Source organism: Pseudopipra pipra, chromosome Z, assembly GCF_036250125.1.
Source record: "Pseudopipra pipra isolate bDixPip1 chromosome Z, bDixPip1.hap1, whole genome shotgun sequence".
Classification (NCBI taxonomy): Eukaryota; Metazoa; Chordata; class Aves; order Passeriformes; family Pipridae; genus Pseudopipra; species Pseudopipra pipra.
In genome coordinates, this window is record NC_087581.1 from 499,685 (window position 1) to 516,382 (window position 16,698).

The 16,698-nt window shown below is 47.0% G+C and overlaps 2 protein-coding genes and 1 long non-coding RNA gene across 3 annotated transcripts; 2 read left to right on the top strand and 1 right to left on the bottom strand.

Moving 5' to 3' along the window:
- The first annotated feature begins 4,426 nt into the window (after window positions 1-4,426).
- LOC135407366 (signal peptidase complex catalytic subunit SEC11C) lies at window positions 4,427-8,007 on the top strand. The gene is made up of 6 exons (XM_064642342.1): window positions 4,427-4,607; window positions 4,951-5,060; window positions 5,491-5,640; window positions 6,651-6,770; window positions 7,331-7,388; window positions 7,812-8,007. The coding sequence occupies exons 1-6, from the start codon at window positions 4,566-4,568 to the stop codon at window positions 7,863-7,865; spliced, it is 534 nt and encodes a 177-aa protein (XP_064498412.1). The 5' UTR covers window positions 4,427-4,565; the 3' UTR covers window positions 7,866-8,007.
- Window positions 8,008-9,748: 1,741 nt separating this feature from the next.
- On the bottom strand, window positions 9,749-11,963 carry LOC135407371 (uncharacterized). The gene is made up of 2 exons (XR_010426844.1): window positions 11,524-11,963; window positions 9,749-10,139 (listed from the first exon to the last, which is right to left on the bottom strand). It is a non-coding gene; the product is annotated as an uncharacterized LOC135407371 (long non-coding RNA).
- Window positions 11,964-12,408: 445 nt separating this feature from the next.
- Window positions 12,409-16,636, top strand: LOC135407369 (gastrin-releasing peptide-like). Its single transcript, XM_064642344.1, has 3 exons — window positions 12,409-12,598; window positions 12,993-13,243; window positions 16,420-16,636. Exons 1-3 carry the CDS (start codon window positions 12,454-12,456, stop codon window positions 16,471-16,473), a joined length of 450 nt encoding a protein of 149 aa, XP_064498414.1. The 5' UTR covers window positions 12,409-12,453; the 3' UTR covers window positions 16,474-16,636.
- Window positions 16,637-16,698: the final 62 nt, after the last annotated feature.

A 16,698-nucleotide genomic window follows, 5' to 3' on the forward strand; every position in this document is an offset into this window, starting at 1 on the left:
GTAAGGGTTAAATATTTCCTTTTTTTTAGAATTTTTTTAAAACCTTTTTGCCTTTCTCTCATTTATTCTTGGGCAGTTTTAAAAATTAAAGTTTTTTTTTCACTTGGGAAAGCCTAAACATTTTGTCAGGTTGTTTCTGATTTTTTTTTTCTGTTCCATGGGGGGAGGGGAAGGAAAAGAGAACATTATTTGCTAAATTCAACTGAATGTTCGGATAGTTGGATCCCTCCCTCTCCTTCCCCTTTTCCTCCAGAAAAATACATTATTTTCACAAATAAACCATTCCCTGAAACAGATCCAACTCAGCTGAAATCCAATTATCTCTCCAGACACTGGGTTGCAGAGCAGACTAAAACTGTTGACTCATACACTTAAGAACACGAGCATGCAAAGTGCCCCAGGGTTGCCAGCCGTGCCCGTGAGCAGGTCCTTGCCAGCTCCCAGGGCAGAGGACAAGACTCGTGAGAGAAGTGACACGAGACAAGCCACACATGCTCCAAAGCAGTGGCCTCCAAGGGGGGTGCAAATCCAGGGGCGTGCAGGAAGAAAATATTCTGTGTACCATTACAAAAATGCAATGAAATCCAGAATAGTGTGCTATTGGTGCAAGTGGCATCCCTTGCTTTTGGAGAGCCCTGTGTGCACCACGGGCTGCTCTGACAGCCTGGTGAGCAACAGGAAGGGGAAGCAGAAGAGCTCCCAATGGATTTGGACACAAAGAGTGCTCACCAGGGAAGGCAGTTACTGTGCTGCTGCTGTGCTTTGCTGAGGGGCTGCAAAAGGACTGCTATGGCTCTCCCTATTAACCCACACTTTGCAGCCCAGGGGCAAGGTGCCAGTTATGTGCCCATGACCAATCTCTTAGAAATCAAAGAGCTGTAATTCAATATTCTATGTACAGGCTGTTTGCAAAGGTCTGGCAAATCTGCCAGAATGCCAAGAGCTACATTTTTTCTGTGTACTAAAACACTAGCATAATTTTCTAGCTGCAGAGCTCCAAAAGATCTACTGTACAAATATTGAAGTCAAACATCCAGAGTATGGGAAGATTTCAAAATACATGTAACCTTTAATAATCTAAATCATGCAGCTGGTAAAATAACAAAGCCACCAACAGAAGTGTAGGTGATTCCTAGCACCTGTGGAAAAGGAAGAAAAGCAGCTTCCTAACATGTTTCCCTTGCCTCCCCATGAAAAATGGGGGAGTCCAAGTGTTTTTGGAGCTATCAAACACCAATCACAATCCAACTGAGAGGCACAGATACTGTGGTCTCAGAATTAAGTGTGGGTTCGTGCCTTGGACAAAAGAATGTCCCACCTCTGTGAACAACAAAATAAGCAGCTTCAATCCTACCAGGTCTCAGCAGAAAGCTGCCTTCTTGTCTCTCTAAATTCTCCAAATGTCAGCTCTGCCTCTTCCCTCTACTTGTCACAGAATTAGATTCTATCACCTGAACTTCCACTTTTAATTCTCTCCATCAGGAGTGACTGAAGGAACTGTTCTAACACCGCCCAGTCTTTGTCATTTACTTTCTCTCAGTCCTGCCCTTTCCCTGCCGAGGAAAAGCAGGGAAATCAATTTTAGCTCCAAAATTGATACATTCCTACTTCACAAGAGGCAAGAGTCATTTCCTGCCCGTTTTGTAAATTAGAGCACTACCCACAAATAACACTCCGAGATCATTTGCCTCTCACAGCCATTTGTGTGTCCCAGCCCCAGCCAGAGCAGTACCTGAGGGTGTCACAGCCAGGTCACACAGCACGGCGCTCAGCTCACGTGTTGGACCAGGAAAAGTCTGAAAAAGTTTATTAGAGGATAATGTCAGCCAACCTGAGCTATTGCAAACACGGCAACCACTGCAAAATAACCTTGCACACAACTGACACACTTGCTTGGGAGAAGCGGGTAATAGACAAGTGCCAAATATTTACTGTGAAATGTAAACACATCATAAATGCAGAGTAAGTGTTAAATCTATTTCAGTAGCAATTTGGGGGTGACATAGTGTGTTTTGGAACAAAAGCTGGTTTGTTGTGGGTTTTTTTGTATTAATGTAGGTGAAATGTGCAGCTGTAGCCACAAGAAATAACATGAAGATTTCCTTCCAATAGCAAGTAAATTTAACAAAGGTGTCTTTGTCAGATTGTTGCTAATTGACTATGAGTTACTGGTCTGAGTCCTAGTGTAAATTACTGGTATGTTCAATAGGTGTATTCCAGGTACAGCTATTTCTGCAGTGAATGAGAATTTGGCCTCTTTTTTTGCTTTCTGGGAGAGAAATGTAATTAGACAGTGGGGAGCTTATGTGTCATATGCTTTAATTAGCAGGTTTGTGATCATTACTTCCCAGTTGTATAGGTATCACACACATGGGAAATGTGTTTATGGGAGCAGCCAGCCATGGAAAAGCAGGATTTTCCAAGCACTGGCAAGGTTTACAGGCTCCAAAGTGGGCATGGATCCTAAATCATCATCACAGTGTGCATCTAACAACACCACCGATACAAACAACAGTTTATTCATCAGGGTAACCCACAGGTATTTAGACCTTCCCTAAAGCTTCACTGAACTGTTACCTTTCTCATTCCTTTTCTCTCTTCCATGGACACCTCTGTACACTTTGCAAAAGGCCTCGACACATCGCTGAAGAAGCACAACACTAGCTAGTGTCCTTGGAGCTTTCTTTCCAATATCCATGTGCCATTTCTGTCCTTTCCTGAGAGCATTACACCTTCCTCTGTGATCCAATGCCACTTCTGCCTCTCTTAGTCAGTCCTAGTCCCTCTTGTCCAACTGTTTGCCAACAGAAAGTCTCGCTCAATTTCTGGCAAATTACAGAAACACCTTTCCAGTCCTCCACAAACTGTTTCCTTCCACTGATCTTAGCAGCATTTCCTTGTGTTCTTTGCTCTCCCATTGTCATCCCCAGTCTTCAGGGGCTAATTCTGAACTTGGTGAAAACCTCATTGGGTTTGGTTCATTTAATTCACAGGAAATCAGGCTCTGGGCAAGGACCTGTACCCATGTGGTAGTTGCTGCTCCAGACTCATGCAATCATTCAGATGCCGAACTGGAAATGGGTGTGAAGTCTTTCTGCGCTGCCCGAGGGGCCTGACACCCTGCCAGCCCCACTCGGAGCAGCCCCGGCCCATCCTGAGGGCAGCCAGGCTGGCAGAGGGCACTGAGAGGCTGCCACTCACAGCTGGGGCCTTTCTGGGCCTCTGTGCTCATCTCTGTAGTGGCCCTTGAAAAAACACTGAGGGTACCGCTGGCTGCTGAGACGAGGTGGCTCTGCTCGCAGCTGGTGAGGAGGAGACTGCGGTGTGCCAGCCTGCGGGCTTCCGAGGCACGGCCCACTGCGGGCACTGCCCCGCTCCCACTGCGGGCTGGAGGGCTTGGCAAGGAACCACGGCGGGGCCGCTCCACCCTCACACCTCGCTGTCCCCTCACAGTCCGCCGGGGCCGCTCCCCTCACACTGCTCTGCCCTCACACTGCTCTGCCCTCACACTGCTCTGCCCTCACATTGCGCTCCCCTCACACTGCTCTGCCCTCACACTGCTCTGCCCTCACACTGCTCTGCCCTCACACTGCTCTGCCCTCACACTGTGCTCCCCTCACACTGCTCTGCCCTCACACTGCTCTGCCCTCACACTGCGCTCCCCTCACACCCCGCTCTGCCCTCACACTGCTCTGCCCTCACACTGCTCTGCCCTCACACTGCTCTGCCCTCACACCCCGCTCTGCCCTCACACTGCTCTGCCCTCACACTGCGCTCCCCTCACACCCCGCTCTGCCCTCACACTGCTCTGCCTTCACACTGCTCTGCCCTCACACCCCGCTCTGCCCTCACACTGCGCTCCCCTCACACCCCGCTCTGCCCTCACACTGCTCTGCCCTCACACCCCGCTCTGCCCTCACACTGCTCTGCCCTCACACTGCTCTGCCCTCACACCCCGCTCTGCCCTCACGCGGCTCTCCCCTCACACCTTGCTCTCCCCTCACACCTTGCTCTCCCCTCACACCTTGCTCTCCCCTCACAGCGCCCCCTGCCGCCCGCCCGGGGCAGCCCCCGTCCCGCCAATGAGCTACGCACACGCCGCGGCGGCCCCAGGGGTGCCCGCGGCAGACGCCTGACCCAAAGCGCTGTCCCCGGGAGGCGGCGCCGCCGTTCCGGCGCTCCGCGGGGGCGCGCGGCTCGTCCCGCCATTCGGGGGGGGGTCTGAGCGCCCACCGGGAGCCCCTTGGGACAGCCAGCTGCTCAGGCATCTCCAAGGGCAGCAGGTGAGAGGGCTCGCCCTCAGGGCCCCTCGCCGCGATGCATGCCGGGAGTTGTAGTTCACACGGTAGGAGACCCGCTGAGCGTCAGCGAGGCGGGAGGGGAAGAAGACTACAGATCCCGGGGAGCAGCGCGGGACCCGGCGCGGCGCCGCGGCTGGGGCGCGGGTCTGTCCGCCGGGGAGCCGTCAGGGAGCCGTCAGGGAGCCGTCAGGGAGCCGTCAGGGAGCCGCCAGGGAGCCGTCAGGGAGCCGTCAGGGAGCCGCCAGGGAGCCGCCGGGGTCCGACATGGATCTGTTCGGGGACCTGCGGCGCATGAACAAGCGGCAGGTACCGGCGGGGCCGCGCAGCCCCGGGGCGCGCACCTCAGCCGCGAGCGGGGGTTTGCAGGCGGGAACGCCGGTCTGGCATTTCTGGCTCCGTATTTTACGCCGGGGAGAAATGGGGACGGGCAGTTCCCCGGGTAGAATGAGCCAGGATTGAGGCACACGGTGGATTCAGGGTTTCTGCTGCAGTATGATGAATTCTGACATGGCAATCTGTGCCATGAGACTCGCACTGGAATAGGATTTTACTGTGAAGCCCACGTGCCTGGACTCTGTGCGCTGAGTTTCTATGTTGTTCTTCTAATTTCGATACGGTAACTAAAAAATCCTTTTCTTGTTTCGCACAGCTGTATTACCAGGTCCTAAATTTTGCTATGATAGTGTCTTCTGCCCTTATGATCTGGAAGGGGCTCATCGTCGTCACAGGCAGTGAGAGCCCCATTGTCGTGGTGCTCAGGTGAGTCACTGTACAGGCTTTCTGGTTCAGCTCCAGGTATCGTTCTGCCCTTTGCCTCTTCCCCTTTCCCCTTGGATACATTTGGAATTTTAAATTCCACCTACTTAAAGAAGTACTCGAACACTTACTGTCTTCTAACTGTGTTTTGGCCCCTGCTGTAAGCATGGCCCAGTTTCAGCTGAGGTTTGTAGGAGCAGTAACTGTGTGAGACCTTTGAAATGTCCGGGTTCCTTCCCTGGATGGATAAACTACTACAGATTGCTCACTGGGATTTGGGTTGTGTTACATGACTGTGTTACTGAATTGGTGAAGCTACAGATTTCAGTTTAAACTGTGAGTTTATCTGTAAGAAATAAATATTCTTTGATTTCATGGTTCTTCTTTCATTTACCATAATACCAATAAACTCTTTCTTTCTTGTTGTTTGTAGTGGCAGCATGGAACCAGCTTTTCACAGGGGAGACCTGCTGTTCCTAACGAATTTCCACGATGACCCAATCAGAGCTGGTGAAATAGTTGTTTTTAAAGTTGAAGGCAGAGACATTCCAATAGTTCACAGAGTAATCAAAGTACACGAAAAGTAATGCAACTTGTCCTTTTCCTTGTTTCTAAAGATACTTTCTCTCCCTGGGATTTTCAGTTGCAGTATAAGTTTGACAGTAGTTTATGAGAAACTGAGAGGAAATTCAGGGGAACCCTGTGGCACAAGCCATAGGAGTTGTTGTTGGCAGCAGGAATGTGTATGCAGCAGAGCCCACTTCTGCACTGGCAGTTATAGGAGTGGGGTTTTGGTTGTGAGAAACAGCTGCTTCTAAGAGCAAATCTCTGAAGGAAGGTGAGGATTCAGAGTCAGAACTGGAGGTGCAGCCTGATGAGCATATAATCTTAGCTAACTGAAGTTTTCCAGATTTGACTGGAATAAAAGAATAGATTCTTATTCTCCTTGTGTCTGTTAGTCACACTGCCAGCAACAATTCAGGCTGGAAAGCAGCAGAGTGAGTTCTGGGGTTTGCCTTTATTGCATATGCCTGCAATGATAAACTGTTCCTTCTGAAGCACAACAGAGGCAATTTTGCTTCTGGTTCTGCCCAGTGAAAAGCTAAGCTGGAGATGGCAAGCACTGACATATTTGCTCCTCAGGAAGTGAACTGAAGGTGTTTATTTCTTGAGTAACATCTGTTCTTCAGTTATTTTTGAAACAAATCTGTATATCCAAGAACTGCCTATTTTATCTATTTATTACCTAATTTATCATCATGAAAACTCCTTGTTTCTTGATATTAGTACTTCAGCAAAACCAGGTTATGTGCCTGGGTGGAACACATCCCTTTCATATCCATTGTGTAACTGCTTACATCAAATGACAATCTGGGAGTGTTTTAAAACCATTTCTTGTTAATACCTCTTGATAGATATAGTCAATAAAATCTGTAATGTTAATGGTTTAATGGTGTTTGCTCGATAAGCAGGACTGAAAGCAAACACTGTTATCTAATCTTGTAGTACTTTTCATCCCCATTGTGCTTTGTAGATGTTAATTGAGGTTTTTAAATTAAGTGGTATTTAGTTTCTCACCTCATTGCCTTCTAGAGGAAATGGGAACATCAAATTTCTGACTAAAGGTGATAATAACGAAGTTGATGATAGAGGCTTGTACAAAGAAGGTCAGAACTGGTTAGAGAAGAAAGATGTTGTTGGAAGAGCAAGAGGGTAAGTAATGCAAAATGTACTTTATAATCAAATAGAAAAAATTTACTTATTGAATCAGTTCCAATGTAATGCAAACTAGATCTGATGTGGTATTTTTTTAATTTCTTTTAAAAAATTGTAATTAAAAAATACCCCCACACTGGAAAAGTTCCTTCCTGTAGTCCTCTCCCTGATGTGGGAGTGGAAATTAGTATTTAGGGGGGAAAAAGTGACATCTAACAAATAGTTCTTCTATAAATACAAAATTAACCAACTTATCTTTGTAATCTCTGGAAATTCCTGGGAAATTGTTTCAGCATTCCACAGGAATTTTATGCAAGGTTTGAGCTTTGGGCTTTGTCCCCTTCCTCACTTGAGATAAAATTTCTCCAGATTTTTCAGAGATAACTTGATTGAAGTTTTACCTAAGGAAAACTAATGAATTTAATTCCCTGTTCAGGTATGCATTAGTGCCAGGTGTAAATGATGGGCTTACACTGAAATATTGCAGGCTGAGTAACACTGAAACATTTCCATGTAATATTTGAGGGCTCATTTTGTCAATGTTTTGTCAATTCTAGGTTTTTGCCCTATGTTGGAATGGTAACTATAATCATGAATGACTATCCCAAATTTAAGGTATGTATACAGACATTTGGAATGCTTGCATTGGTAAAATAACAAGTAAAGACAATAAGAATGTTGCCTGTGAGCATCCTGGTTAATGAATTTGTGTCTGTGCTTTGGTCCCTGATGCCCTGTGAGCTGTGTTTCCATGTGTGCTTTAGCCTGTCTGTCACCCACTAGAACTTGGGATTTGTGCTGGGCTGAAACCACGGCATTTGTAAGAGTTTGGTTCGTTAAGTGCACGCAGTTGTGACACCTGTCTGTGATGAGTTTGATCCCTTTAAAACATTCCTGCAGTTTTGAGGAGCAGAGCTCTGTACCTGTGGGCTCCTGAGGGAGGTGTGGTGTTGGAGGGGGCACCCTTTGAGCAGTCTGTGCTTTCGGAGCCTCTGTGAAGAGCAAGTGTAACGAGTGTGTGTTCTCTGTTTCTTGCAGTATGCTCTCCTGGCAGTGATGGGAGCCTATGTGCTGCTGAAACGGGAGTCCTGAAACCAGGCAGCTTTCCAAGGACAGAGCTGAATGTACAGGGGAAAAAAAATAATATATATTTCAGATGGTTTCGTTTCTGTAAACAGTTCCAAAGCTGTGCAAGCTTTTGTCTTGTCTAAATAAAGTAGGACTAATGAGTGAAGCTGTTGGCTGTTGGTTAATTATGCAATGGCATATTTCCTGCCTTCAACAGACACTGCTCTCAGCCAGCCTGGCCCTGGGCTGGAAGACACTGTCATGTTCTAAAGCAGCCACGGGTCATTTTCTCTTGAACGATCCTGCATCTGACCCCACTTTCTCCATCCTTGTTGTTTGGGGCTTTTTCCTTGATTATTTTTAATCTGCCAGTGCCCTCTTTTCTCCACCCCCCACACTGGATGTATCAGTGCCTGTGAGGACGTGGATCTGGGTCAGAGCAGGTGGTGAGTGGCAGGGGTTTGGTCAGACTGAGGAAGGTTAGCTGGATGTGGTGACAAAAACTGCCAAGGAAGGGGCTTTCACTCCCATTGGGAACTGAGCAACGGGGACCTGGAGCTCTTCCCCTGCATTTCAAACCTTCTTCATGGAGGAGGGACAGAAACCCTGATGGCCTGATTTCTAGAGGCCTGTTATTTAGGGACTGGGTAAGTTTCTGGAATTCAGGCTGCTGACCATTATGCCTTTTGTGTTAAACAAACCCAACCAAAAGGTTTTATGGGGCTTTAATAGCACCTGTAAATTACTGAATGAATACACAGCACAGTAGTACACTCCAGGGGTATTGGCAGGAAGGGTGAACCATAACTCCTGTGCCAGTTTGGAGAACACGTTATTCTCTCCTATCATGTAACACCTGAATAGTGTTAAATAAATAAAATTAAAATAAAATTGATTTTTCATTTAAAAATCTACCTGAAACTGTCGTTTTGTGAAATTCTATATTTTTCTCTTCCATTGTCAGTGTTGTACCTTCAACAAAGCAGAACTTGTTTTCCTCCCTGGCTTTGTTTTTGTAGCTTTGATAAGGAACAGCGTGATGCTCTTTTCCTCTGGAGTTTTGTTTCTTCTGTAATCCCTTATCTCTACAAAAATACTCTATTATACAATAATGGCACCTTTTCTGTTGTAACAGCTCATGCTCAGCAGACAACTGCTGAATTTTTTCAAGTAATATTACTTCTTTTGTATCCCACTAAGCAGTTTTCATGTCCAACTGTATTATAAAAATTACTTTTTTTGTGTCAAATTGTGTAGAAATAAAATTGAGTATAGTAAATGGCATGTCAGAATAATGTAGGTATCCTTAATGCAGTCTTCCTGGAAGTGTATCATCACAGTTAAGAAAAAATAATGTAATTTTTGGGACAGTGAATGTAGAGTAAGATTTTTTTTTTCCCCCTGGTATTGCTGAAATAGGAATTTATTGTGTCCACCTGCCCCAGTGCGAGCACAGCCAGCTCTGACTGGGAGAGTGGCAAATGAAGCAGGGGAATCCAGGACAGGCCCCTGTGCCAGGGGAGGGTCAGACTGCACCCTGGGGAGCATTTCCTTCCTGGGAGGGTGGTCAGGCTGGAACAGGCTCCCTGCAGAGGAGGCTGATGCCCTGGTCAGTGTTCCAGGGGCCTTTGGACGGTGCCCTGGAACTTTTGGTCAGCCTGGAGGGGGTCAGGCAGTGGGGCTGATGGTCACTCTAGGCTGTTCTGCTCCACAGGCATGTCCATAAACACTTCCCATTTTAATTCTCCAGTTATTGAACCCCTCCACCACAGAAATTGTACAGCCCAACCTGGGCTGGCTGATGCAGCACACATTAAATATGCACTGAGCAACCCCTCTGGTTCAGCTTCAGCCGTCTAGGGCTTCCCAAATGCAGCACAAACAGCATCAACTGTCTTACACTGGGCCTTATTAAATAAATGTTTATTATTTCATATTATTCAGCCTCTGTGAAGTTGTGGAGCTCTTTTCTGAAAAATGTCTTGGGTTCTTCAGGGAGCTGTTGCTGCAGCGAGTTGATTTTCCGGCTGTTTGCAGAACGCCTGCCCTGGGTGCGGGCTGGAAGGGCTGGAGATTAGTCTATTCAGCATCTTCAACATTTACAGAGTATTCCTCAGTGATTGAGCCCTCTTATTACGTGGCTGAAACGCTCAGACCAGTGTTTGTTCTGTCCATGTATCCTGGCTGTGTCTGACTCCAGCATCGCCACAAAGGAGGCGGTGAAAGGCACACCATTCTTCTTTTAGCCCTTTTCATTTCCATAGAATCTGCTTTGCTGATAGAACAATGATAAGTTGTCTGAAATGTAAAGGAAGCAAATTAAAGTGCTGTTGTGGTAATAGCATTTAAACACCATTAGTGTTTTCCTGCCTTGGAGCACAACAGTTCGCTTTGCTGTGGGATGTAGGAAAAGCAGAAAGGTATTTCAAAATGGAGAGAGCTGTTTCTTGATGTTCAAACACAAATTTGTGTTATCAGGCTTCTTTTTTAAGAAAGATTGTCTCAAATGAGTGAATCGGTCTCAGCTGATAACATCCTTTTATTGTACCTGAATCCTTTTCTGTTGCAGAGTGTCCAGAATACTATTTCTCTATCTTATCAAATTATTATTTTTCCGAAAAGATTAATAAAAATAATAATTAGAATAAATCCATATTATGTTTTTTTATCCTTATGAACAAGTAAGTAAAGAAATGCTGAATCAGAGAGTGGGCTAGATCCCCAGCTGGGCTGAGGGAGAGGTGCCCAGTCCAAGGGGAAAGCACGTTCTTTGGGCACATCCCTGCTGTCCTGCCTGTCCAGACATGACTGCCCAGCACCCAGATAACCTGATGATCACAGACCACAGCCTTTGAGGGGTCCAAACCATGGAGCCTTGACAGCCTCTACTAATGAAAGGAGCTCAAAGCAGTGCAAAATGAGAGGGAATGTGAAGGCATAGCCTGTAACACATGAAATGGATGAAGGCACATATACAACATGTGAGGAAGGTTTATTTGTTTGCATAGTGTTTGCAGTAAAAGAGACTTGGCACTACTGGGCAATAAGGAACTGAGTAAGAATTCATGTTTGCTTGGGTTTGGTTTCTGAAAATGGACAGTCTCCTGAATTTTTGGATTTCCTGCCTTGAATTGCACCAAACAATTAGAACTTCCCATGGACAGCAATATTTTATTTGATCAGCTGTCACTCAGCACAGAGCACATGTCTGTAGCTGTACTGCACAGCAAAACTCGTGATTGAGGCATGAGAATACTATTGTAAATTAAGCAGGAATGCATAATTAATAACCAAAATAAAAGAATGAATCACATTAATCAGTAAAAGAAGATGCAATAAACTGTGACTAAACAAGGGAACAAATTAGCTCATACAAGAGGATACACAATTGACTTCAAAAGGGATTGTACTAGAGTTTGCCCGGAAATTATGTTAATTCACATCCATGGGAGCTACCATTGGGTGTAGTTCAGCTCCAGCCATGTGGGGTTAGCCAGAGGATCTGGCAGGTTCCTTACAGGCAGCTCTGTTCACTGTGTGTCCCAGCTCCTGGCATAGTTCTCCAGAGAGCAAAATCATCACCTAAACTGCGCCCATTCCACATGACTCCGTCCTGTCCCTGTTGTTCTCCTGAGGGGCAAACAGCACATCAGGATTTGATATCCCATCACTACTCACCCACCTTCACTCCAGTGGAACCACTGACGTGCCTGAGGCCGAGTGTGTATTTAAGTGTTCAACTTTATGGCTCTTACAGGGATATACTGTCTCCTTCCATGATTCACCCATCCTTTCTCTGCACTGCCTCTTCAGGATGGAAACCTTTTCATCCATTAACTACTACAAGGTTGGCCAGTTCCAGGTGCCTCAGGGTGCTGGAAAGTTTACAGGTCCCCGTCCAAGGAAAGCAGAAAGTCTTGCACGCCTGTGTCCACCTTACTGTCACTTGTGACAGGAAATCTACCTGAGACTGGGAACTAAAATAAACTTTTGGCGCAAGATTTTCTGTTTGGACAGTGAGACACTTTGCCCCAAGTGCAGGCGAGCCGAGGCCCACACGGCGCGGAGGGTGACCCCGGCCCGGTCCCTCGCCCGCTGTCCCGCTCCGGTCGCAGCCCCCGGGTCCCCGTTGACGCTCCGTTGGCACCGTCCCGCCGCCCCGAGGTGCCCCGGGCCCGCCCCGACCCCCGGCGGCCGGAGCGGGGGCACCGACTCGCGGTCCGTGTCCGTGTTCCGAGCGCGGCCGAGGGGAAGCCCCCGGGGCAGCGCCCGCCGCTGTCCGCGCCCGGGGAGCGGGGCCGGGGCCGGGCCGGGCTCGCACCCCCCGCGGGAGCGGCCGGGGCGGGAGCGGGCGGGGGCCGGGAGCGGGCGGGGGCCGGGAGCGGGCGGGGGCCGGGGCTGCCGCGGCCCCGTGAGGAGGCGTCAGCGCGGGAGCTCCGCTCGCGCCCGTCCCGGCTCCGTATAAAGGGGCGGCGGCGGCGGCGGCGGCGGCAGCGCCTCGCCCGGACGGAGCCGCAGCCGGGCGGCACCACCGGCAGCAGCAGCACCGGCGGCAGCACCGATAGCACCCCGATAGCAGCCCCGGCGGCAGCCCCGGCGTTGGCAGGGCAGGATGGGGGGCGGCCCGCGGCGGCCCGGGGCGCTCCCGCTGCTGGCGCTGGCGCTGCTGGCGGCGCAGGGCGGAGCGGCGCCCCTGCAGCCCGGCGGGACCCCCGCGCTCACCAAGATCTACCCCCGCGGCAGCCACTGGGCTGTGGGTAAGTCCGGTTCGACTCCGGGGAAGGCGCTGGAACGCGGAGTTCCCGCGTCCGGTGTCCAGGTAGGGTAAGTCTAAAACCTGCAGCTTCTCAGTCCGCTTCTTATTCCAGCAAATACTACCAAGTGCTTCTCCGTAGCCCCGAGCAAAGTGCTTGGTTGTCGCTGCCCCGTTCTCGGCGACGTTTTCTCTGACAAGGCAGCACAAGAGACAGAAGAAATTAATTGTGTGCGACACTGTGATAAAATCTGCAGTCCCAGTAGTGCTTCAATTTTGACATCTTCTAGCTCCTGCCCTTCCCTTCCATCAATCAGTAGCAAAGTCCAGCCGATATTTGAACAATCAAATCTTTACCCGTTTTGGTTAATTTTGTGCTACTGTCATTGTTGTTACAGGACATTTAATGGGAAAAAAGAGCACTGGAGATTTTCCTTATGGTTTTGAAGAAGAAAACAAAACACCATTTTCAGCATTACCTGACAATGCCAAGCAGCTGGAAGACTATCTGCAGTGGGAAGAAATCTCAAAATATTTGCTACGGCTGCTGGAAAGGAACGAAAATAAAAGTGCTCACTTTTTAAAAGGAGGGCTTCCCTGGTACACCAGGAACACCTGGGAGACAGATGACAATAGCAGCTGGAAAGATGTAAGTAAGATAACACCTACAAAGACACTCCCTGTGTTCAATTTTTGTTTTACAGTAACACATCAGCTTCCTCTAACTTGAGGACTGTCCAGAACTAGACATTCAGTACAGCAAGACTTTGCTCTTGATTACAGATTGCCACTCGCAGATTTTATTTTGGATGAATTAATTTGTTATTGGGCATGAAATCAGCAAGCATTAAACAGATTTTAGTGTCTGGGTTCCCTTCAAGTTGCTTGGTTGAACCGTTCTTTTCTCCATGCTGAGGTGACCACATCAGCACCATCCCGTGTTACCCAGCAAAGCCAAGCTGACAAACAGATGTGAGGGCAGGAGGAGGGCAGAGGTGCTGCCATCCCGCTCCGTCGCTGTTCGGGATGTTGTTCCCTGGCTTGGGGGGGAACGGCCAGTCCGTGGGTAAAGCCACCTCTGTTCCCACCTTTGTCCTTGTCTCATTTGCCTTTCCCCAGCTGATGGGGCTGGCTACTACTGCGGTTGTTTGTGGTCTTGCTAAATCAGTCTGTGGCTACTGGTGAGCTGTAATGCGTGCCTGGGACCCGCCTCCTCATCCCTCGAGTTAATGTTCTTATTAGCACTATTTTACAAGACAACAAGGCAGTAGAACAGATTTACCCCTATTCTCTTGGAATATCCTATAAAACACATTGTGAAGAATAACAGTGAAGTTTTACAGAAAGTAATTGGGGTCTAATGTAAATCACAGAATTTACGAGAAGACTCCTTTCTTTCTAATGCCTCAGGCACAGACATAATGATAAAGCTGCAGAATTCTTCTGGGTGACACTGAAATAGAATAAAAAGATTAATATGCCCTCTTGAAGATATTAATGTGAAGATTCTTTCCTTCTCATATTCTACTGCAATATGATGTGATTAATGTTCCTGGGTTAACTTTGGCCCAGTCTCTCTCCTGAAATCCTGGTGCAGTGAAGTCCATGAATACTTAGGCTTTTATTTGAACGCAGGTAAAAATTTACCCATTAAATTAAGCCATGATTTAGGTCTCTCACCCTGATTTGGACGCTGTGCATAGGTTTCTTTCTGGCTATGGCTTTATGACAGCAATGCTTATAGTAACTGTGATTAATACTGTCTAAAAAGGAAATCATTCTATCTTCAGCTCCACAGTGTGCAGCTTTGTAATCAAATTAGATTAAGAAATTCCATTATTCTATGTAAAGAGGGAAATATTTTGGCTTCTAAAAGTATCTGGCAATAAATCGTGCTTATGAAGGCTGGAAGTTGCCTCCAGTAAGTTGAATCATATCCATATGTGTGTACTATGACCCTAAATTAATATCAATATTTTTGTGGTCAGGCATTGAACATGTATGTGGAATAATGAGATTATTGCCTTAAACATCCAGATCTCTGAAATTATTAGTAAAAAAGGTCATGTTTTTCCTGTGACTAAGACATAGGACAACTTGCAGAACCTCATCTGGCCACAGAACCTTTAATTTCCATCATTCAACTGTTACTTTGTCTCCATCCTGAAGTAAAACATAATCATGAAAGCAGTAGTAGCTGAGCTTTCCTGCTGTTGGACACAAATACCTGATGATACACAGCCTAGACAGGGAACGATGTACTGCTTTTCCTTCGGCTTCAGGAAGTAAAAACCCAGCACCTGAAAGTTAAGGTGTTTCTGAAATCTTTCCAAGTGAAAAGAACATGAAGATTGGAAGGAATGTGCTTTACTTTTTTGAGGGCTGTGATAGTTTCCTAACCATTTGAACAATAATTATTATTTCTAATTTAAAAGTTATTTTTTTTTATAAAGAGGCCTTGTCTATAAAGGTGGAATTCTGATACACATGTGACATTCAGTCACACGTGAGCACAGGGATGCAAGGGCATAAATGACCTTTGGGTTTTCATTCTGTGGATTTGTCTGGGTGTGAGGGGTTCCAGGTGTACAGACTCTGACTGACTTTGGTTAGACAGGTGCTGCTGTAGCACAGCTGACAAAGGTGTCCTCGCACAGAAGGGATGGGTGCATGGGCTGCCTGCCCTGGAGGTGGATGACCACGGACAGTAAGCTGAGAATGACGCCACAGGGCATACAAAAAGCTTGTACTTGGCATTAAATACTTTCCCAGCCACATTACGTGCGAGTTTGGAGCAGAAACTAGTTCTAGGAGGGACTAGAGACCGTATTTGCAGCAGGTTCCTCTGCCCTGAGGCGCAGGGGCCTGTTGGACTGAGGTGTGGAAAGGTGAGCAGCAGAAGGGCAATTGTGAACCCTGCTGCCGGCTGAGGGAATAGCTGGCCCGGAGACGGCTGCATTTCCCAGGCACCGGGGCTGCACTCGCAGAAGTGCCAGCCAGGAGGAGTCTGTCTCCGGGTGTGCAACCCTCTGTTCCCACCTGCTGCGCACAGCAAAGGCCGGCAGTGCTGGGAGGAAATGTGCTGTGAGAACTTTGCTCCATGGACGCTTTCGAATTTAGCTGATTTGAAATTTTAAGATCAGGAATCTCCAGAGATAAAGTTTGCAGAAGTAAATACAGTAACTCAGTTCAGGGCCTCACTTAGCAGCTCAACATCATCCAGTGCCTCAGTCACCACTGACACTCACAGTGGGCTGTACATTTCTTAGGAATAAAAAAGTTCTTACTAAAGGACTCACCCAGCATAGGGATAATGGCTGCGACACACAAATAGCCAAAAAGGTGGAAGAGATGAGCCCAATAGTTCTGGGAGGTTGGCTTAGGATGGTGTACCTGCATTGTTCTCTTGTTTTCAGTTAATACCTTGCCTGCTCTTTATTCTGTGAATAAATTAAGTTAATGTAGTTACGGGTTAGAAGGAAAATCTCTCCTCCAAGTTGGACTAACTGTAAAAGTAAGTTGGAAAATAAACTTTAAATTGTTTCCATGACTTGGCTTTTTAACGCTGATGAGACAGTATATAAATGAGATGGCAGACAGAATTATTTGGGAGAATGACTTTCCTCGTACTTTGGCAGTCGGTTATTACACTAACCAAGACAAATGGGGTCTGTTTTGGAAAGATTATTAGGAATGTGCTTGTTATGTGAATACCCAGAGCAGTTATATATTAGGCTTATTAACTTATATTAGGTTTATTAACTTAGTGAATTACTCTTTGCAGGACTGGTCTATAAATAATATATCTCTTTTTTTTTTTATTAGATGATGGACTATCTGCTTCAAGTTGTGAATATGAAAGAGAGCACTCCAAGCTGAAAGAAGGTCTCTAAATCACAAAGAAATTGAATACTTGCTGTAAGAGACTATATTTCACAAGCACTTGATTGTATCAGATAATCAACAAGGTCTCTTTTCTGTACACAAGAATTCCTTTGTGTAAAATACCTAAATACACATATTCTTGTATGTTTCAGCAATGGCTAAACTCTCTCTACTTCATTTTCAAGGTTGTATTTTCGCACTTGAATGGCTTTGAGATAT